At 38.7% G+C, this 26,431-nt stretch overlaps 1 protein-coding gene across 1 annotated transcript in view; it reads left to right on the top strand.

The window, feature by feature from the left end:
• The window catches only part of RSU1 (Ras suppressor protein 1), a 103,222-nt gene that overhangs the window by 18,197 nt on the left and 58,594 nt on the right, over positions 1–26,431 (top strand). Inside the window, exons 4-8 of the mRNA XM_041408883.1 lie at positions 3,533–3,653; positions 7,083–7,201; positions 8,677–8,759; positions 9,031–9,145; positions 22,100–22,232. Coding sequence (XP_041264817.1) covers positions 3,533–3,653; positions 7,083–7,201; positions 8,677–8,759; positions 9,031–9,145; positions 22,100–22,232 — 571 coding nt within the window. The remainder of the gene's footprint in view (positions 1–3,532; positions 3,654–7,082; positions 7,202–8,676; positions 8,760–9,030; positions 9,146–22,099; positions 22,233–26,431) is intronic.

Here is a 26,431-nt window from a genome sequence, read left to right as displayed (position 1 = left end):
AAACAAAAAGAAAAGCAGACTAGATTATATCTTTTAGTTAACAGGAAGTAAAGACTTAATTTTGCAAACACCTGAGATTGTTTTCTTTTGAAATTGTGAGGATTGCTGTTGTTTTCCAAGGCTTCACAGACATTGAAGAGAAATCATCTCGGTGACCATGTGTGAAGGGCCCTGCCACCACAGGAGGAATTGTATTGAGACCTGTGTGAATGGCAAAAGAGTTACTGAGTGGAACTAGAGGGGAAATAATGGACTTTGTTTTCTTCTTTTCTGTTTCCTGTGCTTTTCATCCTTAGTCAGAGGCTGAATATAGAAAAGGAGCTGGATTTACCTCAGTTCTAGGTAGTGGTACGAGAACCTCTTGACTTCCTGCTTTGTGGGAAAGGGTTGCATCTGAGACATGTGATTCCAGGCTGCTGTCACTGATCTGGATGTTTTTAGTGAGTTTCTCTTCAGGATCCAGCTGTCCTGGATGAAAGGTCCTTCTTACCCAGTGCCTGGTCTCCAACTGAGGGGAACATCAGACCTCTAGTAAGGATCACGTCTGGTGTTGGCTTCTGGTTCTCAGTGCTGAAAGAGTTAAGGCTCAGATCCAGGATACTGTTAAGTGTGGAGTTACATAGCCATTGAATAGTAGCATTTAATCCTTCTTATCTGTATTTTGGAAATAATTTTGTTAACTTTTAAACAGCTGCTGGTTCTATAGGACTAAAATTTAGTGACTTGCCTCAAGTAATCTTGATGAGAGCTTGATGTTTTAGTGCCTAAAGAATTGCCACTAACTTCAGGGCAAAAAGAGCATAAATGCTTTGAAGAATAACAAGTTGCCAGTCCTTATTTCCAGAAACAAGAACAAAGTCCTCTGAATCCTTGTTGGCAGCCTATAGACCCTGTCTTTCACTGTCAACCAACCCTTGAAATCAAGGTGAAGTCTACAGCTGTCATAGTGAATCACTGTATGCAGTTTCCAGTATTGAACAAGGGGAAGCTGTTCCTGGTCTTGTGAAGTGAAACTTAATATGAATGGGGCTTCATGATGTGACTGAAGCTTCGCAGGAGAGCGCAAAGGCACTGGGCTGCCAAATTTTCCTGGCGTTTGCTGAGGGGGAGTTGTTAATGACACTGGGCAGCAGATGGGCTTAGGAGAGTTGTTAAGACACTGAGGATGGTACTGTAAATACGTGGGTGAATAGAACCAGGATGCTGACAGTTCACTCTCACAGCTCATACCGAGAAGGAGACTCGAGTGGAATCCAGCATTGCCAGAACATGAATGTCTCGGGATTTGGCAGTCAGCAGGCTGCCAAATGTATCTGGGAAGAGTTTTGCAACATAGTAGTGGAATGGTAGTGGGGTCATGTAAAGTTCAAAACAGAGGGCACGGTATGCCTGGTCAGCCTTGCTTCACCACCAGTGGTCTTCTGGCCTGAAGCTGCTGATCCCATGCAGTTTAGCTACAAGATCAGTACAGGAGTTAAATTCAGTCTTCTGATTTTCATTGAATGCAAGGGAGCATTTATTTATATTACAAATGTATTTAAATTGTTGAACCAGAAAATAAGCTATTACAGAAAAAAGTCCTCTCTTCCTTACCACAAGCCTGGTGTTGACCTACTCTTCTGTTCTTCTCACGAAATGCCTCCAGGCATTGCATCCAAACCAAAAAGTACAGTTGTGGATTGGGGCTTTTAATTTCAGTTTAAAAGGGTAAGACACAAAAGCATTTAATTTAAATCCTTTGCTAAATATTTAGCCTTTTTCTCATCTCAGCCTGTTTACCAATGCAGCTTTTAGTATGTCTTGAAGAAAATAATGATATAAAGTATCCCAAGTGTCATTCACAACATGAAATACAGTATGTGGGGATTAAACAGATATATCAGCAGGCAGTGTTATATCTGTATTGCAGGCAGTGTTATATCTGTATTGGTCTTTCTATTATTAAAGCATTGACTAAACTAAAACCTGTATTTTCTAGTACTTCTTATTCCTAGTATTCATAAATGTGGTATCTGAGAAGATCAGAAGCGTGATTTGCCTGTCTGTTGCATCTCATCAAAGTCAAATTATGAAGTCTAATTTCTGAAAGGAAAATATTTTAATACTGGTAATTACTTTTCTGGTGAAATATTGAGGCTGGAAACAGCTGAGTGATGCCAATTAAAATCCTCAGTTAACTTCTGTTAGGGAATAATTTAAAATAACAGTAGTAGTGAAATACCCTTTGGTTGTGAATGCACATAATTCTCACTATCATTGAATGACAGATAAGTATGGACCAGTTGGAAAATGCCTTTAGGGGATGTCTTTTAACTGTTCAGATTTGCCTTAATGACTTCATATAAAAGTCTGCTAAAAATCTCCTGCAATGAATATGGCCCTCAACAGTAATATTTATGTGGTGTAATTAGAGTCTTTGTTAGGGATCCTATTATTGTTCGCATTGTAATTAGACTTGTAATCTAGTAAATGTGGCATACTGCAATGTTCCGCTTTGTAAACATTATTGACTCCATTTTAAGACTGAGATTGCCTCATACAACAAATAAAAAAAAATCATGGCCTCATAAAACCTTCTAATTATTTAGATGAGCATTTTGTGGATTCCTGATGCAAAGTTGAGACTGAACCAAGGTGAATATTGAGCACAGGTGCAAGCTTCAGCACAGGTGACTTGCCAACCTCCTTTACACCTCAGCTGGCTGCTTAAATCTCACTCAGTTTGAGGGGAGAAGAGATGCAAATCTGAATAGCTTTTTAACCTCATTAGCACAGTCGTTGATATTGTGTTTCTGCCTTATAGTTCATGTTTCTCGGTAGTAAAAACCAGCTGTTGATTTGTTGCTAATCCACTGTAACCATGTATGTGTATTGATCAGTTAGTTTATCACTCATGGGAGGTAACTGAAAATGGGCTTGGCTAAACAGTTATTTTAGGGCTGAATTTTTTTTTTTTTGTAAATTTTGTTGTCTCTTAAATGACCAAGAATTTGGATACTGAATTGTTAAAGCAGTAAGCAGATTGGGCCATAGCTAAAAATCAGGGATTACTTTATGTTAGTTGTTAAGGACCTTTAGTATAACTGCTGTCTTGGTGTAACTACTTGTATCATTAATGTTTTCTCCACTCAAATAATGTCATGATCCAAGTCTCTCAGGCTCTGCTCTTTTGAGACCTCTGTGTGCTACATGAATTGGGAGGACAGCGTGCTTCTCTTAGTCTGTAAGAGCACTTGCCCTTCTCTCTCTCTCTCTCTCTCTCTCTCTCTTTTTGCAGTGGTCTTTGTTAGTCAAAATATCTTACAGCTCTGGTAGTAATTTTTGAAGAGTACAAAATGAGTGCTCTCAGCAATGAGAACAGGTTCCAGATAGGAGGCTTTCTGGATAGAAACTTTACTTTTATTGGAATAATGGGATGCTTTCTGTGCTGCAGTCACTGTACAAACAGTGCAAACGCCAGGTGCTGGTAAAGCATCTGTAGTCTGGGTAGCTTGCCCTAATTGCAGTCTCTCACTGTGAAAACTTTCCACAGCTGTGCCAGCAAACATCGCAGACCTGAGAAACATAGAAGTGCTCAACTTTTTCAACAACCAGATTGAGGAGCTGCCTACACAGATAAGCAGCCTTCAGAAGCTCAAACACCTGAACCTTGGGTGCGTATCTTAATGCAAAACTTTGCTGTAATAGAGGTGTTACCAAATGGTGTCGCAACTGAACCTGTAACTTCTTATTTTTTGATAGTAATAAAGTTTGTTATTGAAAGTGGCTTTGAGGCTAACTTGGGAAATACGGCTTCAGAGTGTTCAGTTAATGTCCTGGATAAACAGAAACATAAATGATGAAGCACTTACTCTGGTATACTGATAACCATTTAAGGACAACAGCAACTCATATTCATCAAATACTGAAGTCAAACTGAACAATTACTGATTTTTGCTTCTGTAGCAGCTGCGTCTTAATTCTGTGGTTACTGCATAAGAATCAAGAATCAAGCTCTGTTCTGATTTAAAAAAAACATCCATGTTAATTTAGGACTTCAATTCCAAATTTTTGGATTCATGTTTATAGACACTTCAGTTTATATGAAACCTGTAAAAGAAGCAGCATGTATTAGGTGTGGTGTGCATTTAGTTCAAAGAGCTGGTATTGACTGAATTTGTGCCAGGGGCGTTTATATTAAGTGTTCAGATTCTATGTTCCAGTAGAGCTGGTGATGCTTTATAATAACTACAGTTGCAGAGGGCTTTCTTGAATTATTAAGAAAACAAATGTGAAGCATTAGACCTTCTTAAAATTAAATGGGCATATTAAAGTATAACTATGTAGGAGAGCATTGGTAGGCCTAAGCTTTAGCATTGTAGGCTTCTCATAGAAAGAATGTTTGTATTTTATAAATTCAACTTCTGAACACATTAAACTGAGCATTTTTTTAGTCTTCAAAATACCAGATGATTTTTGCTAACCTCTGTGTATTCTGCTCCAGATACTTTCATGAAGTGGTGATAATTGAATTGCATCTTGAACTGTTGGAATGCCAACGCACTTTTTAATGATGATCTGTCTTCCCTGGTCTTTTTTTGTTCACAGTAGATATTTAGCTTTCCTTAATATCTGTTCCAACCTCTGAATTGATTTTCAGAGCAAATATTAATTAAGAATCCTGATTCTCTGCATTTTGTGGGTTATAGCCATATTTTTGGAATGGCATGTAGAGGTGTTGCAGTATATGAAGGAAGAAGTTGTGCACTTCCTGTGGCTTAAAGCGGCGACCACTGTTAATATAGGTCAGATGCTAGTCTGCATTAATGAAAAATTGTCATGCAAAAGACCACTTGGTGTTTGGAACAACAGACATTCAGGTCTGGAACCACATTTGCCATCTTCATGTATCATATGGCCTAAAATCTTAGAGATTAAACACTCTTCCCTCTTAATTCCATCCTTATACATGGTCTTCAGGCACAAGATTTACCACCCAGTCTTAGCTTTGCAAAATGGGTTTTGCTTTGGACATCCTTGGGGTCAGTGGCAAAGAATTTTTTTTGCCTTGGTAGGTTTTTCAGGAGACAGACAGCCTAGAAACCCTCTTGTCATCTGCAGTGTGTGTGTTAGAGGGCTTCAGAAGAGCCCCTTAGGGGAGAGGGGCTTGAATAAGAGCAGAGATTATTTTTGGGAGGGTTTTGGCATGGAAGGGTCAAGTGGTGTGGGAAGAGAAAAGGTGTACTGCTGCACAGAAAGCTTAAAATGTAACGTTTGGAAGGTAGGTAAGGCACACGTTCAGTGTTTGAACTTCTGCAGGGATGAATAGTGCTGGGCAGCAACTTTGAGCTGGTTCTCTGTCCCTGCCAAAGAATAGATACCATTCTGCCTCTTGTCAGTGGGGAGAACATTCTTTCCCTCTCTTCCTTGCTTGCAAAAGGCAAGGCCGTTAGGGCAGCTTGGTAAAAAACCCCTTTCACTAGTAGAAAACGAGCTGCTGTCTTTAGTCCTGTTTTATAGAAAGACCAGTTTTTAAAACAGTGACAATTCTGCAGTAGTAAAGAATGCCTTTCTGTGGTTTAAAAGCTAATACAACAGCAGCAATGTGAGTTGTATGCCTATGATGGGACTGCTTAATGGGGTTAAGGAGGAAGGATTTTGTCTAGATTTAGCTACAGAGCTGATCTCTACAGGTTCGTGTTTTGTTGGGACTGGCTTATGCAAAAGAGGTAAGTAAAGGTGAGGTTATTTTCTGAGTTTGTGAAAGAAATGGTATATGTGCTTCTCCTGACCTTGCTCACATGGTTATGTGATCTTTCTTATTTTTGGTTGTGCACCTTTGTCAGTACTTTGACTAGAGTTTTTATAGTTTTAAGTGTCAGATATTCATACATTCATATAATGTCTCCTCTTGACTTCAGTGACTGCTGCTTATCACTTTTGCATCAAAAGAGAATCAAATTCAGAGTATGTTTAGGGACAACATCTGAAAGGTTATGTTTGTTTCCAGTCTTCACATAAGAAAAAATTCCTGTTCTTGTCAGTAGCTACCTGTTCAGGCTCTTTCTGAAGATGCCCCTCTTCTCTGTTCTGCTTTCATACCTGGGTGACAACTGAAGCAAGATCCATACACACCAGGTATATATTTGCTGGACATGCAATAGGGACAGTATAAATAAGAAGCTGATAGGTATTTTTTTTCTGTTCATGTGATGAACAGCCATACACAAACAGTTCTTACACAAACAGTTGGGTTCTGTGAAGATATCTCCAGCCATGTGCCTGCCCTCCTTGTTGCAGCAGCTCTAGAGATTATCTGGATCACCCTGTTCAAGCTCTTGGAGTCATAGAAAAGTTACCATTTTCTCTACCTTGTCTGATCCATGTTATGAGAGAAATCTCTTCTTTCTGTTACATGTCCTCATGTTGTTCTGTCTGTTACCAGTAGGAACTGCTGTCCTAAACCCTCTTAAGAATGGCTGATTGAGCTATATTTAGATTAAGCTTTATCAGTCTCAGGACTGACATTTTATTTACTTCATGCTCCTTGTGCATCAGTAATTCTGTAGTGCTACAGATTTGCTGTTCTTAGGAAGAGGTTTGAGCAGCAGTTATCAATAACTTGAGGTATTCCCCTTTGTATCTGGTATCATGGTGAAGAGCTACATGGCAGAATGAAATATGGTCAACATGATGTGCAAAAGGGTAATTTGTCGTTTAGCTGGAAGTCATCTACCAAGGACCAGCTTTCTCCATGGAGTGTTGTTAAAGTGGAGCATGGCATTGTGACACCTCTGTCCCTTGTGCTTTGTTTTGGGTGTGGCTGCTCATTGACATAACAGACAGGATCCCTTGAGAGTGCGTAAGTTTTGGTATATTTATGGGAATGAGTGGTTATAAAAAGGTCTGCTTTGCACAAGACTTCCTCAGTATCTTGGAGCATCCAAGCCTTTTCAAAACAAGAGGAAATCTTGGCATATATTAAATTTTTTAAGGGGAGAAAAAAAAAGGAAAAAAACAAACAAAACCCTTGTGACCTGTATTATTCCTGTTAGGTGAAGTGAATACTGATGTCATATTCTGTTTTTTCCCTTTACCTACAGCATGAACAGGTTAAACACCTTGCCAAGGGGATTTGGCTCTCTACCAGCACTAGAAGTTCTTGACTTGACTTACAACAACTTAAATGAAAATTCCCTACCAGGAAACTTCTTCTATCTGAGTAAGAAACTTTTCTAAAACCTCTACAAATCTTCAGGATATGGTGCTTTGCTCTTTGCAGTTGAAATTTATTTGATGCAGACAAAAATACAAATACAGATTTTTTCCCAATATTTATGTTTTTCTTTTAATATATCTTGAGTATTTCTGCATAGCATGGCAATATTTATCTCTGATATACTGTCATCTGACACCTTTGGACATGAGCAGACTTGCTTAGTAATGGTATATTAGTTTTCTTCTGAGTAATGCTTCCTTGGGTCCCATACTCAGTTAAAACATCATGGAGGGTTGTAAGCCTCAGAGGAAAGTAAACCATTTTGCAACACAACTGTTGTTTGTTGAGTCTGAAAACAAATGTATTCTTGATAGTTCATTACTAAAATAGTTTTAACAGCATGTGGGTGTTGAGGTGTCCAGTACATTAAAACATATGCTAAGGTTACAAGGCTTGGCAGAGGAATGGTAGAGCTAAGCTGACCTTTGCATGTGTTAAAAATACATACCCAGAGGGTTGACAGAAAGGTATTGTAATGCATATGTGCAAAAGAGCTGCATTATGGTTGCCTAAGCAACTTGAATTCTGGTACTTTCTGGATTTCAGTGATTCTGCTTTTCTGTGTACTGTGCTGAAGTGGCTTCAGGATCAGTGCATTCAGCATCAAAGTGACAGGCGAGGGGAGAGAAGGAGTGCTGCTCTCTGAGGGGTGTTGTGATTGTAACCTGGCACAGGGAAATCTTTAAGTCAGCATTATTAAAAGTGGTCACATTTAGTGAAATGAGAAGAGGAGGAGTGAACTACGTAAGACAAATGGGATCTCCTCTGGTGGGAAGGAGAGGTTTTGCTCATCTGACCACCTTCTCTCCTGCTGCACCTGACATTTCTTTGTGAGTCTCCATTTTAATTCCTTTTTTCAACTGTCATGTATGCTTGTTCAGTAATAGCAAGCTGCATAGTTGTGCTGGGTCATCTTTTTTTGATTAATTTCATTGAGACTTGGCATGGAAATTACAAATTATACCATTGGAGTCTTCTCTGTTTCATTTCAGATCTCTTTTCCAGTGTGGTTTCTATAGAGCTTAACATATTTATATATTTGTTGAAAAAACTCAGAAATTTTTAAATGTCTCTTCCAGATGCAAATTGATGTGATAAATAAGAACCAGGGGTAATAAAGAGTAATGACTGTATTCTCATATCTGAGCATTCTGCCAGAATCTGCCAGGGTCTACTGTTGCAGAAATTGTTAATTGTGCTAGTCCTTTTGAATATAGATGTTTTCCTGAACTCACCAACAATATAATAAGCCAGTAAATCTAAGTTTGACCTGCTTGTTATTATTGTGAGCCCTGGGTATGTCAAAGGCTTTTCACCAAGTCAGGGTTATTAATCAAACCTGACTCCTTTTTATTGATTAGACCTCAAATGGTTGGGTTATATGCCACCGTGTTTATATATTGCTATTTAATTTGCAGCCACCCTTCGTGCACTCTATCTAAGTGACAACGATTTTGAAATGCTGCCGCCAGATATTGGGAAGCTCACAAAGTTGCAGATAGTAAGTAATTTATCTAAATTCTTGGAAAATCAATTCACTTTTGCAACACTTGTAGGAATGGAATCCAGTCAATTTGAGGAGTAGTAGGGTAGGTTTGCAGGAATAGACCACTACACCTGGAACTGTTTCTTGTTTACCAGAGGACACTTGTAAATAAATTGGAAGAATTGAGCATTCAGGAGAAAGTTAGGGGCAGAGGGAGTGGAGCTCTCTTTTGGGCTGTCTTATGGTAACTGAAAATCGTTCTGACTGAATTTATATTTGCTCTTAGCTGAGTCTTAGAGACAATGACCTGGTATCACTGCCTAAAGAAATTGGTGAGCTCACCCAGCTTAAGGAACTGCATATCCAGGGAAATCGTCTTACTGTGCTGCCCCCAGAACTGGGTAAGATTATGGATGATCATTTATTTATTTGACTAATAATGATAATGATGAACTGTATTTCCTCTGAAATTACTATGCTTAAGTCATCGTATATGCTAATACTTACTTTCTCCTGAGAAAAACTCACACTCCTCCACTGCACTCCTGGATATGCAGGAGGAGCCAGAAGATGACATATGTTTTGTTTTATTATTTTATTGCATGTTGCATTTTTCTTGTGTGTTAGTACACCTGATTGCCAATTTGTATATAGCACCTTACTTTATATAATATATCATAAATACTGGGTCAGCAAACCCATTCTTATCTTTCACTGGGTTTTGATACCACTATTTAGATTAGTCAAAATTGTATTGAACAAAAATGACAATAGCATAAGTCGCTTCTTAGTGACTGTGCCTATACGAAATGGAAGTTTGATCAACTGGAGCGAAATGTAGCTAAATGGGAGGATTTTTTTGTTTTTCAATTTGATAGCTTTTCTTAGGGACCTGACAGCTCTTTAGCTTAAAGCAATGGAGCTGGTTGATGTACTTTGAATTTGTGATACTGTATGTTTGAATACAGGTGGCTTCTTTCAATCTGTAAAATAGGAGAAGTTCTTTGAAACTTAAGTATTGATTTTACTGAATTTGCATTGCAGTACTCCATTTTACATGAGGGGCATGGTTCCTGTTTGCCCCAAGTCAGAAATTGGCTTCTAATCTCAAAATTTAAAAAAAATATTTTCATTGGGAATAATGTAGTTGTGTCAATTACCTGTTTTTGAAAGCTTTTGGGGAAGCTTCTTTGTTTCTACTGGTACCTTCCACGTAATACTTCCCAAAATTCAGAAGGATAGGGACAGAAATTAGCATGATAAAGTAAAATTAGTTGTTTTCATAAGAACTTGCTTTGACCCATTGACCCTTTACTTTAATGTATTTATTGTGACAGTATGCAATGAATGCTTTTTGTTTTACAGAGCAATGTGCTTTGCTTCTGTGAATTGGGGAAGGTATTTGTTTGACTCTTATTTGTTTGCCCAGTATGGGGGTTTTTGACTTTTTCCCATACCACTAGTGGATGAAAGTTGCTCTTTTTTCTTCAATTTCGGATGTTTATGTCTTGACACAGGTATTCTTTCCTTTGGTTTTGATCAAAGTCATATTTATTTATCAATCCTTGCAACAGCAACAACATTTCAGAAGCATGTGATGTCTGTAAATGTACTTTTCTGTAGCTTCCTAAATTATAGCTTTTGGGGTTTTTTCAGAACATGGAAGATGAATAGTGCACTGAGCCTAACCACCTTCTTTGACTAATTAAATATTCTAAGCATGCTGCTGCCTTACAAGCATAACAACAAATCCCCATTAAATGGGTTTACTATCAAAATTCATTCCAAATGGAAATGTTTGAAATAAAATTCTCAATATTTATTTTGTATTAACCTGCAAAATTCAGGATGGCTAAGGGAAATTTTTTCCTCTAAGCATTTCTTTGCATGTTAGACCAATATCAGTCTGGTAAAAAAAGGACTTGTAATTTTGCCCCAGTTGATAAAGGTGAGGTTCACTGACACAGTTAAGTCCTTGTTACCTCTGTTCTTTATTACTCAGAAGGTATCTTGTAAATTGTACTCTTCTTTTCATGTGTTAATTGATCAGTGTTTAATTTTGCAGTCTTACTCAAGATCCTCATTTGTGATCAGTTGCCATCACTTCTGTTGTGATCTATGCCATGGATAATGCTAGAATCATCTCAGATATTTAAAATAGATATTGGCGTATATTTCCAGAGAACGTTTACACTGAAGTCTACATTAGTAATTCGTGCAACTTGCAGGCATATTTACTGTGGAGAACAATGTTCTGCTTGTTTATTAAACATTTGGCACACGTGTAGGGATTGGAACACCAGACATGGGTTTGGAAGTCTTGTTTGAGGTCAGGGAACAGGCCATAGGCAAGAGTGAATCTCTGCAGTCCTGGTTTCCCTTCTGTAAACCAGGGCAGTTGAGAGAAGCACCCTTTGGAGACGATTTTAAAGTCTGCCAGTGAAAGGTGGCATGAGAGGGTTGCAACCTACTGCATGGACTGCTAATGCCATAGTCACCATCTGTGGGAGAATGAACTTTGTCTGCTGTCCGAGTTCTCCCTCCTAAATTTTTAAAATTGAATTATAATGTACTCAGAACTATCCAAATACTTCTTGGTGTGCTTTTTGGATAAATAGCTTTTCAGTGAGCTGGTCCTATTTGCATTAATTGGAGCTGCTCCTGTTCCATTCAAAGTAAACAATCTTTTCTATCTCATTATCACTTTCATAATTAAAGGTGCTGAAGGCTTTTGACTGGCTTAGTTCAGGCTCTGGTGGACAGCAGTGAGTCATTGGATGTTCATTTACCATGGAGATAGGTACAAATCAGTGATGAGAAGGATGTATGTGTTACATTAAACTGTTTCTTAAAGGTAATGTAAATAAGTGCAGAAGAAGGAATGAAGAATAGGGTATGAAAAAGGCCACAGACAGGCCTCAGGGTTCACAACTTTGGAGTAGATACCAATAAATAACCTCCTACAGTCAGCCTGTAATGTCACCCAATGTGATTGAGGTGACACCAGTACGGGGCTGGGGGAGATCGCTATTATCCTCCGTTGTGTTTAGCAGAGAATTCCTGCTGCTAATTTAAGAAAAATATTCCTGCCCAGGATGAAATGAAAGGACTGAAAGACTGCACTGGTCCCTGGGTGAGGTACTTTTCTGTAAATACAGTACATGTGAGCGATGAACACAGGAAATGGCCGGGAGTAGGTGGGTGGAATTTGCAGCTTGTTTTTATCATTTGTCTCTCAAAACCCCATTCATGAGAAATGGTGGTGGGCAGTCATATATAAACTTTAAAGAGGCGCTGGCATTTTTTCCCCCAGCATTTAAAAGGTTATGTGCTGCATTGCGAGACAAATAAATCATGATTCACTGCAACAGCAGAGTTGCAGTCAGTTATATAAATTGCCAAGGAGGCACTAAATCTGTCGCTTTGTGTGTTCTGACCATTTAACAATAAGAACGGTTTGAAAAGAAAGTAAACTAGAAACAAGAACCATATAAAATGGTACATGCAATTAGTCACATCAGTGATGCTGAGTTAAGTTCATTATTTGTTCATCTGGATGGGCCCATATGTGCCACATAAAAGATTTTCTCAGGAGAATCAGGAGTGTAAGAGTAGTACATGGTGCAGGGTGCTCACCAAGATGTAGCTAAATAACCACCCAGAGAATGTAACTGCTCATCTGTATGTTTGCATTTCTGATGTGAAAACAAATGGTATGATTTTTAAAGCCTATATTCTGATGTTGCCTGGGTGCACTACCTTGCTGCTCACACATGCGTGCACACACGTGGTTTGGTCATGGTTATGCATATGGAAGAACAGTGATTTCTAAGAATACATTCCCAATTGCCATCCTCCTTTGGCAAAATTGAATTTAGCATCAGTGGCTCATAAGTTGCTGTTCAATAGTTTATCAAATGATTTATCAAATGCTAGTTTATCAATTATTTTCTCAGGTGAAGAGAGGCGCTATCAAAATTATAACGTTAGTCCATACTGGAAAAGTAGAAAATTCAAGGCTTGTAAAAAAAAAAAAAAAAAAGTCTTAATGGCCTAAGTAGTCGTGTTCCTTTTTAAGAAGCATGAAACATTTTGTAAATTTAATTTGTGTATCAGAATAACCAAGTAATTCTTTCATAAATTTTTGGTTTTGAACAGCTAAATTATCATTTGTGGATAAAGGATTGGCTTTAAATACAAAGTTCAAGGAATTGTGCTAAAAGCCTCAATATTTCCGTCACAGGAAGACCTTTTAAAATTTAGGCTTTTGAAATTACTCTAGAATTTGTGAATTAATATTATATTACGCAAAGTAGTACCCGCAGTTGTTTGTTCAAGTAAATATTAATCGAAGTAGCCGTTTACTCAGGTAATTATAACAGGCATGTGCAAACATAAGAATCACTTACTTTACAAAAGATATTTCTTTTCCAAATGTTGGAAACTTTCCACTAGTTGATGTAAATGCCAAACTTTTCTTATTTTAGTATAAACTGTCACTGCACCCTCCCTATGTCACCCCTGCAATACAGGTCATTTATTGGTGCTTGTTGGAAGCCTGAACACCGGGGCACTTTGGACCACAGGTCTGAGCACTGGAACAACTAATTGATACCTTACAATTTCAAAAAATGTATGTTTCTAATTTTGGAACTAAGGTAAAGGTGGATAAACAAAATTACTTGTTTTCTGGGACTTCTGATGGAGCAGTTATCAGTCAAGAAACAATAAAAAACATGTACGTAACAAGATAGGTTATGGAGAGATTATTTATGTAGAAAAGCTTCTCTGAAAATCTGTGCATATTCTAATTGTGTTTCTCGTTTAAGTCAAAGGAAAAAAAAAAAAAGCCAAAAACCACTAGACCCTACACCCCACCACTTGTTATGTAGTTAGAAACCAGGCTGAATGCGGAGTACTTGGTGGACACTGCTGTAATTCTTGCCAAACTTTCTAAGATTCAGATTTGATCTTACATTAGTTTTTTAAAATATGTAAGTTCTACAGTCATTTCTCAGATGACTACAGTGTGTGTGAGGGTTCTCCTCATGTTGACTGTATTCTGATTATAAGTACCATCAAGATAATAATGATGGTTCTGTCAGCAGATACTTCATCTGTTGTGTCAGAGCTGTAGTAGGTAAGAGTACTGCAATTAGAGCAAATCTGAGCAAAGGTTATATTTGTCGTTGTATTTGGCTCATTTTATGCGTTTCATAGTACTTGAAGGTGGTTTCGCTCTTCTGAGTACTTGGCAACCTGTGTTTGAATGGAAGTTTCAAAGGTGCAGGGCAAAAGCAATACAGTGAGTCTTTTTTTGAAGTCATTTTTTTAAATTAACTAGATTTTGGTCTGATAGGGACCCTTCAAAGAGAGAATGCTCTGTTGAATTCCCATGTAATTGAGAATCTCAGGGGAGTTTCTGATGCTGGAAAAAAATGTGCAATATATTTCAAAATAAATTGGGATGCTGATCCTCTTAAGCCTGTAATACTTCCTGTGCCATTAAAATGTCTTTGATGTTAAACGACTTTGACATCACGTTAATTTCCTTTGTTCCCAAAGCCATCTGCTGTGTAGTGTGTTTCTTGGGTTTCTTCACTGGGAACACTTAGTGGTGACTGTTGGTCTGTCCCTTGGGATCCCAGTCAGCACTGGACATTTGTTACGCAGAGCAGTGAAGGAAATGGTATTTCCAGCACAACATGTCACCTTTCAAAGAAAGAAATCTGTGAAACTTCACAGTACTTGTAGGTCTTCTAGTAAATGGTCTTGCTCTTACCTGAGGAATGTGAGAGAAATTAATTGAATCAAGTTGTAAGTAATAAATAAATAATTTTAGTATGTATCTTTAAAAATACATTTTGAAAATACATTTTGAAGTAATTTCTTGGATTTTTGTTAAAGTGCTTGTCCTTCTGCCTTTCCTCTTAGCTACCAAGACAATGGCACCAGCCAGGCTGGTTGTCCTGGTACTTGAGAGCTGTGTGTGGTGGAGTTCAGCTGTTGAAGCAGCCTGATTTGTCATGTGGCAGTGCAAGCCATTAGCAGTGTTGTTAGGTGAGGAGTACCTTGTGTGCTGCATTGAATAAGTTCCTGTTTTATGACTTTCATATGTGAATATGATTTACTCTTTCTACTAGTTCTCCTGGTAAGGTCTGGTTTGTTGTGTATTGCAATGGTAGAAGTTTCCAGGCTCTCTCCTTGTTCCCAGAGAGTTAACCTCTCCTCCTGTCACCTGAATATGGGAATGTGAGTTTGCCCAGCCAGGTTAGGGCTATAATCTGTCTGTATTTAATACCTGAAGTGGTGGTTAAGGTGGTAGTTCAGCATTTCATCCATCCTCTTCTCTTTCCCAGGCTTCATCTTCAGTCCTGACACATTCTGAAGTGTCAGACTTTCCATTACGCTTTGGTATAAAGATTCTAACTGACCTTTGCTTTGATGCTGGAATTTTGTATAAACATCTCAGGACTACATTCACTTTGTTTTAAACTCTCTCCTATGAGACATGCTGGAGGGTAAAATTCTGTTCCCATACAATTGTAATAGCTGTAGCTGAGGCAATACCAGTTTGCTCTGTAACACTTCACATTTACATCAAGGGTAAAGAAGACAAGATTTAGTTGGTTTGTTTTTACTTGATTTATTTCAGCTATGTTCCTCTTACTAAGAGTTGAAGCAAATGGAGTAGCTACTATGGGATCACAGTATGATCAGACTATTTAACCTGTCAAAGTAAAGAGTGAGAGAACACTTGGCTGCTGATCCTCACTCACTCCATGGGAAGAAAAGCAGAGGTGGTCTTTCTCCCTTGTAGATGGGCAGGGGCAGCAGCAGTGTTTTAAAAATAAGTCAGCTTAGTTCAGCTCGGAAGTAAAGAATGTATTTTGACACTGATGAACCATTAGAACAGACACAACTGGCAGAATCTCCATCTCCTTACGATTTTCAAACCAGATGTTTTTCTTCTTGCAATGTGTTTGTAAGCTCTTTGGTTATTGAACTGACACAGATTTACTGTTGCACATATTCAGGTCAATGCTAAGTTGGGGTCTCGTCTCTGAACTCATTATTGTAAATCATCATGTACATCTAAGAAGTTGTAAGAATAACATGTGATGTTGCAAAACCTATTTTCACTCCCTGAAAGTAATTGTAATACTGAGGATGGATTTTGGCCTCAGTGTTTGACTTTCAGATTGCTCCCTCAGCCTTCTCTTACACTGGGGCTTCCTGTCTAACGCTTACAGGGGAGATTGCAGGCATTCCCATCTGTGTGGGTAGGAGGGGAGCCAGGCAAAGGCTTCCAGGGGAAGACTGCTTCTGTGTGATGGATGCTCTGGGGTATCTTGTTTATTTGCATGTACTTAATCTGATTTCATGTTATCTGAGACTTGAACCTTTTCCCATACTATGTGTAATTACCACAAATGCTATTTCAGGGTTCTCTGAAGTGTTGGTGACTTGAATTGCTACTGTTAGACCTTCTTCAGTGTAAGGATGTAGGGGTGAGAGGGCAGAAGTTTTGCTGGGAGTCTTTTGGAGGCATTTCAGTCTAGTTTTAGATTTATTAAACTTAGTTGTTCTCTCTTAGTGCATAGGAGCTCATCAGTAAACAAATTAGTATTTTTGACATATGCTGTGGAGATGTAGATTTCTTTATCATTCTGAATATTGCTGTGAATATTTCTGCCAGTTCCAAAGATATTGAGTCACACTGCACTTAGGTAAAAGAAGACTTTGCTCTTTGTTGTCTTACTGCTCCTTTATAAATACTGTTTAAATCTACTGTCTTCTGTTACTAATCCTTCAAAAGTGCTATGTCTTCAAAGCAGAAATGATCTTACCTGTTTATAGGAATGGTATGAGTTACTGATGCACAGCCTTACGCATGCTTAAGATTGGGGTAAAAATCATTGTCTTTTGATAATACTTTGTGGCATAGAAATGAGTATATATTTTTGCTTTTTTTACATAGATATTAAAACATCATTCACAATTAATTGCTTTGGTATCCTTTTCATGACATAATAGTCATTATATTTCTTCTACCCCCACACTTCAAACAATGTGTCTCTCTGTCTGTTGAGACAAAGCAAATGCCACAAAAGTAATAAAAATTATAAGCCCTGTAGTGTAAAGCAAATCTAAAACAAGCCAGGACAGACATATTTTTACGTACAACCGAAGTTTAAATTTAGTGCAGTGGATTGATCCCTTACTTAGCATTTAATAAAACAGGATTCAAAGGTATTTATGTCTAAATAAATTACTAAAACTAATTTTGTTCTTCTTGTTATATATACGACACAGAGTAAGACCTTTGTGTTGTAAAGGGAAAGAACGTTTGAATTGCAGTCTTAAGAGGAATTGCTAAAAGGGATGTGTTTCAGCTTGAGGACTCTCCTTGAGGTCAGCGAAGAAGAGTCTAGGGTGGGAGGGGAGTCAGAGTATCAACAGAGCACAGATGTGAAACTCAACAGTATACAAGCTAAAAATTACATCCATTGATTTTAATGAAGCTCCACTGGGGATGAATTTAAACCATTACAAAGAAGCGTTGATCTGGCATTTTACAGCTAGGATCATGTTTCTTATGCTGAATGCCAATGTTCAGTTCTCAAATGTCAGAGTTGTTTAATTACTTAATTTCACCTTTTAATTTTTGGAAGTATTTAAAGTGTTGCCAGGGGGCATTGAAGTGAAAAGGACAAGCCAGGTGTGTGTTCATTCTGTTTCCTTTTGCATGTATTGAAGTAATGCCTATCTACTCTAGTCATACCTTACTGTACCTCCAATATACATCCACTGGGTAAATATTACACACTTTGTATATCATCCATCATAAGAGGACGAGGGGCTTGTAGCTGTACATGTAAGGGATGCTTGCAGGCTGGGTTTAATGGACAGAAGTAGCCTGGGAGGTCTGAAGGCACCCTTGGCCAAAGTGATGGGTAGTATTATTACTGGCTCTGACACTCTCTGCAAACACCACTGTGGGAGGCAGCATTTGATTTTCTATTCCAAGCTCTTTTCTGACCATTGGAGATAATTGAGCAAAACATGAATGTTCTCACAAACCACTTTTTATTTCAACAATACTGCAGGAAAATAAGAGACATTAGTGAAAATGTTTTAGCTCAAGTGCAGGATAGATCCATTGAGATAGGAAAGTGTAGGTGCCTTCTTATCCTTTAAACATCTCTCAGGATGAGGTGCACCCACTGTCATGAAGGGGCCCTTCTGCCCACCCATGGCTGTAGATGCTCTGAGTTTAGGAAGTGATAAATGGTATTTTTCGTTAATGAATCGCCTAAGTTAGTACACGTTAAAATTAAAAATATGCACTTTGATTTTGCACTTGAATTCTCAAGAGTTTTGGTGTAGATCTATTTACTGTAGCTCTCAGGTTGCAGCTAACAAGAGATTTGGGCAGTAGACAGTTTTTAGGTCTGAGTAGTTGGGCATTAGGAGCAATTTGGTTTTGAGGTGGGGTAAACAAAGAAGTTAAATCACAAGGATCCAATCAAACTTAAGGGTTCAAGATCATCCTTAGATACAATGAGTGCCAAGAACAGGCATTTCTAAGATGCCACAGATGGCTCCTCTTAGAATTCTTTTGGTCATTCTGTGCAGGTTGTCCACAGCAGTCAGCTGTTAGATCTCTGTTCTTCCCTTTTCCAGATTCCCTTCTCTTTTCAGTGACCACTTACTAGTAGCAGCAGTGTCGACTTTGCAGTCTTCCTACTTGGAAATCTCAAGATAGAGTAAAAAAAGTACCCATTAGATTTAGAAGGTTCTTTAAGCATGTTAAATCTGGGTTCTGGAATGTATAGTTTTGATGATTTATTAGAATAATTTTAGAAGCACTCAAAAATAATATGAATAACATTTCTATGCCCTAGGAAAGGGACTGTGCTGACTAGCCTTGAAGGTGGCCTGTTCCTCCTTGCTTACCAGAGGCATATGACCATGATGTCTTTCGGTGGAGCTGATCTCTTTCAGTATGACAAAATAGCAAGAATTTTAAGTCCATAATGAAGAAATACAATTTTAGTGAAACAATTATGCCAAATTACAGAAATTATGAATATTTTTAATAGGTAGAGGTGCGTGTAGAACAAAACAGCAATGACCAATGCAGTCTTCTATCCTAATATATTTTGTGATTGAATCTTCAGTGCTGTAGTGTTACTAGAGGTAATTCTGTATTTTGCTTACTAAAAGTATCTGAGGGATTTGATGTGATCTCTGTAGCAGAACAGTATATAAATTTCCAAAAGCCCTGGGGACAGTGTTCTGCTGATGCTGCTGTTAGACAATATGCATGAAGGTGCATCTGCCGTGGCTTTTTCCCTGGCTCTAGTGCTGCAGGGGTGGAATAACAGCATTTTCTAAATGGTGCTGCTATAAAAAATATAGCAAAGAGGCTTTTGGGGTTGGGAGATAGGGACACATGTGTGAGGTGTCCAGTTGCTGGGCACTCCTGTGGGGAGCCTGGTGCCTGAACCGTTGCTTCAGGCAAGTGTGATCATCTCTTCCACACTGCTGGATTTGTCTTCTGCACTGCAGCAGGAGGGTCCATGCAGTGCTTCTCTGTGTTTGCTGCCCCAGCACATACTATTCCTCAGATGTTACTGAGACTTTGGCCTTGTGCTTGGGACGTTTGGCTGTCCTGCAGCCAGAGTAGAATTAGGTACGTAGGCCCTTGATGGATTTTTTTAGCTGTAAGCACAGAAAGGACACCAGCATATGGTCCCAAGCACTGTATGGTGATGCAGGAGAGACACATTTCCCTTCTGTCTCATTTTTAATTATGTGGTTTCTTTGTGTTCAAATGGCTTGCCTTGTATCAGGAGGGTTAGACTCCATTTCTTACTTCTGTTGAGGTGGGGCACTCTCCCTGTAATTTACCCTGCTTATTTTTCTGCCTATTTTCTGTCCTTCATTTCCAGATGGAAATTTTGGTATCCAACGGCGAGGTTTTTAAAGTCCTGGTTGCCCTGTCCTTCCTGTCTTATGGAGGGCAGCCCTCCTTCACTCACCTGCGGAGAATCTGGTGCTTGCTATCAGGACAGACAAATTGTTCCTTTTCTCACTACCACACTTGATTAAATTCTTCACTTAAAATCCCTAGGCTCTCACTCCAGCTCTAGGTGGCCGGTGGGATGGGCTGCCAGGCCAGCTGCTGCTGGCAAGGCTCCCAGAAGGACGTCCTGGGCAGGGAGTGGTGGATTTTGGTGTGGATGCTGAATTTTTGTGAGCCCCAGTTTCCTCTGTAATTAGATTAATTAGGGCTTCTGCTTCCCTCTGAATGTGAAAAGAAATATTTGTACCTGCCTCCAGTGTGTTTTAGGAAAAAAGAGAAGACAGAGGAAAATAAAGCTATTACATTGGCATGGGGGCCTACAGGTTATTCTGCTTGAGCAGTCTTGGGTTTGCTATAAGATTCCTTTGGCCCTAGTAGAGTAGTAATTATTACAATTAATTGCATTTAAGTGGGCCATGTGGCACTTGAAATGGAAGTGGGCACACTGTACTGTAGGAATGGAAACATGCAGCAGCCTTCCCTGGATGGTAAATTTCTGACACAGCTTGGGACGAGGATTCAGCTGAGACCCCAAATATTGAGATTTTGGGCACATGTGACTTATTCCTATAAGCAGCATTGAACTTGACCTGTGATGGGGCCGATCTTGCCTCCCCAAATTTAACTGGGTTTTTTTTAGTATACACAGATTGATCATTTTACCTTGATGCCCCACCTATAGAGCGCTTGCAGTGTTGGTAGTTTTGGAGAGCAGCTTATAGGATTTTTTGCAGGTAATAAAATGGGAAATCCAATTTGCAGTTGCAAAGCAAGCCCCTGAGTGATACATAATGTTCCCAGCAGCCCTGGTCAGAGGGTTAGGGCTAATTGCCACTCTGGCCAGCTTCCCCAGCAGCCTCTGCCTGAGATCTGGATGGTGAGAGTGCCAGCCTGCACCTTCAGCCAGCACAGATTTAGACACACTGCTTTCTAGCTTATTAGGTCTTCTTTGTCACAGTACTTAATCCGTTCTCCTGATCCTTGTTAGAACAGGGCTGCCGAGTCCCCTAATAAAGCAGACGAGGTGCACTGAAGCGTGCGGCGGGCGGCTGCCGCCTGACTGACGGCTGTGGGGGATGCTCAGCCCAGCCTGCCACAGACAGCTGGCAGATGAGCTTGTTAAGGTAGCGGTGACTCCTGACTCCGTGATAGGCTGGTGTGAGATTCTTGGCATCTTTTTACACGGTATAATGGCCTGTCTTTAATTGTGTTAACCCCTTTTGCAGAGAGGAATACGCCAAGGATTAGCTGTCATGCAGAATGTGTAGCCAAAGTGAGCAGTGAGCACAGGGCTTGAAGCAGCTCCCCTTGCCTGCACTTGCACAGCCCCTTTCATTTTGGAAAGTTGTGGTGTCAGGTTGATTCAGATTTCACCAACAGCTTGGCTCAGTCAGTCTTCAAAACCCTGTAAATATTTTTTGGCTTGTTCCCCATAGTTAAAGATTATTTTATCTTATTGTGGTTTAGTTATTGTTGATTTATGGGGGAGTGGTAGGTCTCTCTTAATTATAAAATTCACCAAAAAAAAATTTGAAAATATGCCACAGATTTCTTAATTTAAAGAACACAAGAAAGTATTTCAATGGCTAGGCTATCCCGGAATTCAACCCTTTGTATCCACAGTCATGAGGAGTTTGAGTGGAGCACATACTGCTTTTGGACTTGGGTGGTAAACTTCTACAAAATGACCAAAAAAGGCCCGAGCAAGCATATGATAGATCTCTTACATCTTCTGTCAAGAATCGGTAAAGCTGCCATGTTACAAGAACGACATTGTCCGTCTGCTGTTGTGTGTGCCACTGTAGTAACCACAGATCAGAGTGGGATCTTGGTACAGTGTGCTGGGCACTGGGAATGCAAAAAGCCCCTGGAGCAGGGGTTGAGGAATGCTTTGCAATGCCAAGCTTCAGCACAGCAGACTTCTACCAGAGAATCATTCTCATTTTATTCCTGCATAGTGGAGATAGTGAACAAATGTGTTATCAAGTCATACTTAAAACTAATTTAATAAATAAGTGGGCAGAGTTCAACTCTGCTTTGCAGTGTGTAGCAGCACTAAAACAAATAGATTGGAACTGCATCCATCATGGTGGGTACTACTGTGTCCTTCTATTTCGCTTTGGTGAGACTGAAATATTTGCTGTTATTAGAGTTGCACTCTCTGAAACTAATAAAAAGTTTTTACATTCACAGCAAGGTATTTCTTTCAAATTTTTCATGTTTCAAATATTTTTCATCTGGTGTTTTGTTTAATCTCTTCCAGGTAATTTGGATTTGACTGGTCAAAAACAAGTCTTCAAAGCAGAGAACAATCCCTGGGTTACCCCTATTGCTGATCAGTTCCAGCTGGGAGTATCTCATGTTTTTGAATACATTCGTTCAGAAACATATAAATAGTAAGTATTACATTATATATTGTAGCTGTGTTATTTATTTCCCAGTACTTACTGTATTGGGCAAAGTGTTACCAGCTACACACTTTTTTTTTTTACACATCTTTCATAATACATGCAGTAACCTGGTATTCAGGACAAATATGCAAGCCTGTACATTTATATTAAGGAATTTTGCCAAGAAGAAGGTAACTGTATTGTAGACAAGTTAGGAAAGCACAAAGACTGTTTGATACTGTCCTGCATTTTTTGTTTATTTCTAAGAGCTGTTATGTAACATGAGAGATGTAAAAGAACAAGTGTTAGAAGCCTTTTGATGAGTACTAATTTGAAATAGATATTTGTCAATGCTTCTGGATGCAGGTTGTTATGTTTTGAGAGATATTCAGACTTTGAACATGGTTTGCTCTGGACTAATTTGTGAAAGTCTACAATCTCAGTAATTCAAGTACAAGTACTAGTGTTTTTTTCAACAGTGTAAATGTGTGTGCTGGGCTTCTTCATTCTAATGCAAGATTCCATGTGCAAATGCTGACCAATAGTTTAGGAAATAATGTCTTTAATTATTCACTAAATTGTAATATTTGTTTTAAGTAAAGATCTCCATGTTATTATTTAGATGGGAAGTTATTTTTCAGTGACTAGCAGCAATCTTGATGCCGTCTCCCTAGGAGCAGTGGGTAGTACAGCCTGGATAGGAAAGTTTGTTTTTGCATTTTGCCTTTATTTAAAAACTGTATTTTAATAATTCAGAAGCATTTCTGACAATCTTTTATATGGTTGCTGTCTGAACAAAATTACCAGAGAAGGGTATTCACAAGTGACAGTTGTGGGATTCCAATTAAGTAACTGAGATGCAAATTTCTGCGTGTAACTAAATGACCCAACAATGGCTTTTGTCGGCTATTGCTCTTCATTTACAGAATTTTAAATGAAAAGAATCACAGATGGAAGAGTGGTTGCAAGAATTGCGTGTCTCAGAAGGGTGCTGATATTTATGCTGTGATTCGTGTTCTCAAGACAGATTTATTCATAGATTTAAGTAGGCTGCAACACCCTTTTTGCAGTAGTACTCTGTACTACAGACATGGTGTAGGGAAGCAGCTGCCTGTCTCCTTGGACCATCCTTCCCCACTGTTCATTGTGTACCTGCATCTCAGCTTCTTGATAATGCTTGGTAATTTCGTTTTGTATTGTCAATTTTACATTTCTCTTTGCTGAGCAGTGTAGATTAGGGACCCTCATGCACTTCTCTCAGGGACACTCTGGGCATTAGGAAGACAACAAAATTTTAAGGACTCAGTGCAGTTTTGAGAATTTGACTCACAATTGGTTTCTAGGGAGGGGGATGGGAGGAGAAGCTGTTATTATGTATCTATAATAATAAAAAAAAGGTGTGACTCTGGTTATATTAAACTGCTCTGGCAACTTTCCTGGTATAATCAAAATTGACAAGAAGATTCTGTATTTCATCAGTTTCTTCAGCTGTTGTTCTTTGTTCTCAGTTAGCCATATTGGGTTTGTTGTCTTACTGTTTGCTAGATGTGGCAGTGTCTTTACTGGTTAATGGGCCCATTTTGATTTTGTTCTCAGTAAATATTTAAAACTTGTATAGTTAATGGTGTAAGCAGAATCAGGCTCTGGTCATTCACAGGGAGAAAAATCAAAATCAAATAATCTTTCTGTGGCTCATTCATGATTTCTACTTTGATCTTAGAAATTTATTTCATTAATGTGCCATAATTTTCAAAGTTTAGTGATGGAAACCAAATGCATGGAGATAATTAGGTGTCAATTTTAGATTTTCAGCATATGACCATTTTATATTTAAATCATAAATAAAAAGTATCAGTATGATTTCTTAGAAAACAAGTAGTTACTTTTTTTGAGTCTTGATTTTCCTTGTTTGCCCTGCTAAAAAGAGAGTCCATGGGTTTTCTTACTGAATACTGTCCTTTTTATTTCCAGTTTCCTCTAAATATGTGATTGAAAATTACTGGGATGCCATGTCCTGAAGACCTTTCTTTTCATTTGGTCTTAGGAGTTAAAACTCAAAAGCAGTGGCATGGTGTAGGTAACAGGTCTAGTAGCATTGTTGTGCACAAAAGCAGATAAGTTGTACACACAGAAGAAATTAAACTGTTTTCTGTGGTAAAATTTTCATCTTTTCCTACTAATGACTATACAGCTTCTTCAACTGCCTTTTTCTTTCAGAGCCTTTGAACAGGTAGTGTGTCTTTTTCCTATTAAGCAAAACACAATTAAGTGTTGATATGTGAACTTAGTATTTTTCCTGGTGGGTGTCTAAATATGGAAAGTCAAGTTCTTGAGTTTTCATGTGTTTTATTGCTCATTCTGCCAAAATGAAAAAAAGTCTTTCAACATTTGCTAGATCGAAACAGATAAACTTTTACTGTAAGTCAAAGCAGTAGGCTTTTCATTAAATGAATGATTGGAAAGGTTGCTGCTTAGCTAACCTCACTTGCAACACTGAGAAGACAGAACATAGACCAGCAGCTGACCATCAGACCAATAAGTTTGTTTTCAGGTACTGGAAGATGTAGCCTCTCATAAACCAGAACTGTACATCTGTGTGGCAGATGAATTTTGAACTCCAGAGACAGAGATCTGTTTCCCTATGCCTGTTGTTTTTGCTAGCTGATTGGAAATACTGACTTTCCTTTTTGCACAAGTTTCACATTGTCTAGACTGGCTAAGACAGTGGGGGTAGGCTCCTACCCTCACAGGTGCCAAGTTCCAGAGGCTCACTAGGTTACGTTTTCACTAAGGGGGGTTATGCTAATACATTTTATTTTGGGTTTGCAGTGGCTAAAACTTTGTTTGCTAAGTTGCTCTTAACTTAGCCAGAAATCAGTAACTCATTAAGTCTTGGCAATGCACTCGCTTGCAAACATGTAAATAAACTCTGAGCTTTCTGCTGATGACTGGCACAAGCCTTCACTGCAGTCAGTGTCAGGGACCTCCATTCAGATTCTGTGAGGTTGCACTTGGGAAGCAGCTACCAAGTAGATCACAAACCTCTTTTCCTTTGTGAAATGTACTGGCTGTTTCAAGCATATTTAGTGAAAAATTACATCCCATTTTTAGCCTTGTCTTGGGATATTCGTGCTCTAGTGATTAATTGATAAGTAGGGATGACACCCATGAGGGATGATTATGTCTAAAGATAAAATGTCATTTGTCTTGCGTACTTTTACATTTCCACACTCCTGTTTTACATGGTACTCATGCACCAAGTATAAAACTGGAATTGCACTTTACTTCAGAAGCATGTTAACCAGTGAGACCCTCAGATCAGCTAATCTTACTTTGTAGCTTCTTTCATTTCCTTTAATTTCCTTACCTTTCATGAGAAACGGTTCTCGGTGATTTTTTTCAACCCTAATTTTTCAAGGAAGACATGCTGACAAAAAGATGGGCCATATATTGTTCTGGAAAATGTGTGTGGAGGGGCTCTTAATTCTTAACAGGAAATTCAGCAGCTCTTGGCACTTTGCTAGCTTTTGTTGGCTAAAATACGCCCACTGCACATATCATCTGGTGACAGCATTTGGAAATAGGTCAGTTTGCCAAGTGTATAATGATTCTTAATCTCTCACTGCTGTGTAACTTTCTGAAACTTTAGTAAGCTGAATTTTGGCTTTGATGCTATATATACTCAGGAGCTGCCATTACACTCACTGTCTGATGTCACAATAGTGTTGAAAAGCAGTTGAAGAGCTTGCTTAAACAGTGAAGGATAATGGCAACCTTGTCCCCTCAAAGGGCTTAACTAAATGTTTTATTTTTTATTCATGCCTTTAGTCAACTTTCAGAGTGACCTTTATGTTGTAAGCATATTCTCAGAGGATCTTTTCTGTCTATGATACTGACAAAGAGATGATGTATTGTGTGATTTTTTGGTCACAATGTGCTTAGATAAGTGCAGACAGACTTAAATATTTGAAAGAAAGCAATGAATTAACCTCCTATGAAGAATAAAATTCTGCTTCCTTAGGATGTTCCTTAGGGTTTATATAAGATAATTATTGATTTGATTAAGATGAGATAAAACTGAGATGTGCAACTGGTACCAGTGGATGGGTTTGGTTGCTGGTATTTACAGCAAAGTTAGTCCAGGAAGCTGCTTTTTGGGTACATTTCTAGAATTATTCATGTGCCCTTGATCCATCTTCATGTGG

This window comes from Onychostruthus taczanowskii, unplaced genomic scaffold (genome assembly GCF_017590055.1).
Source record: "Onychostruthus taczanowskii isolate IOZ18803 unplaced genomic scaffold, ASM1759005v1 scaffold3, whole genome shotgun sequence".
Lineage (NCBI taxonomy): Eukaryota > Metazoa > Chordata > Aves > Passeriformes > Passeridae > Onychostruthus > Onychostruthus taczanowskii.
This window is presented reverse-complemented; position numbering and strand designations above follow the sequence as displayed.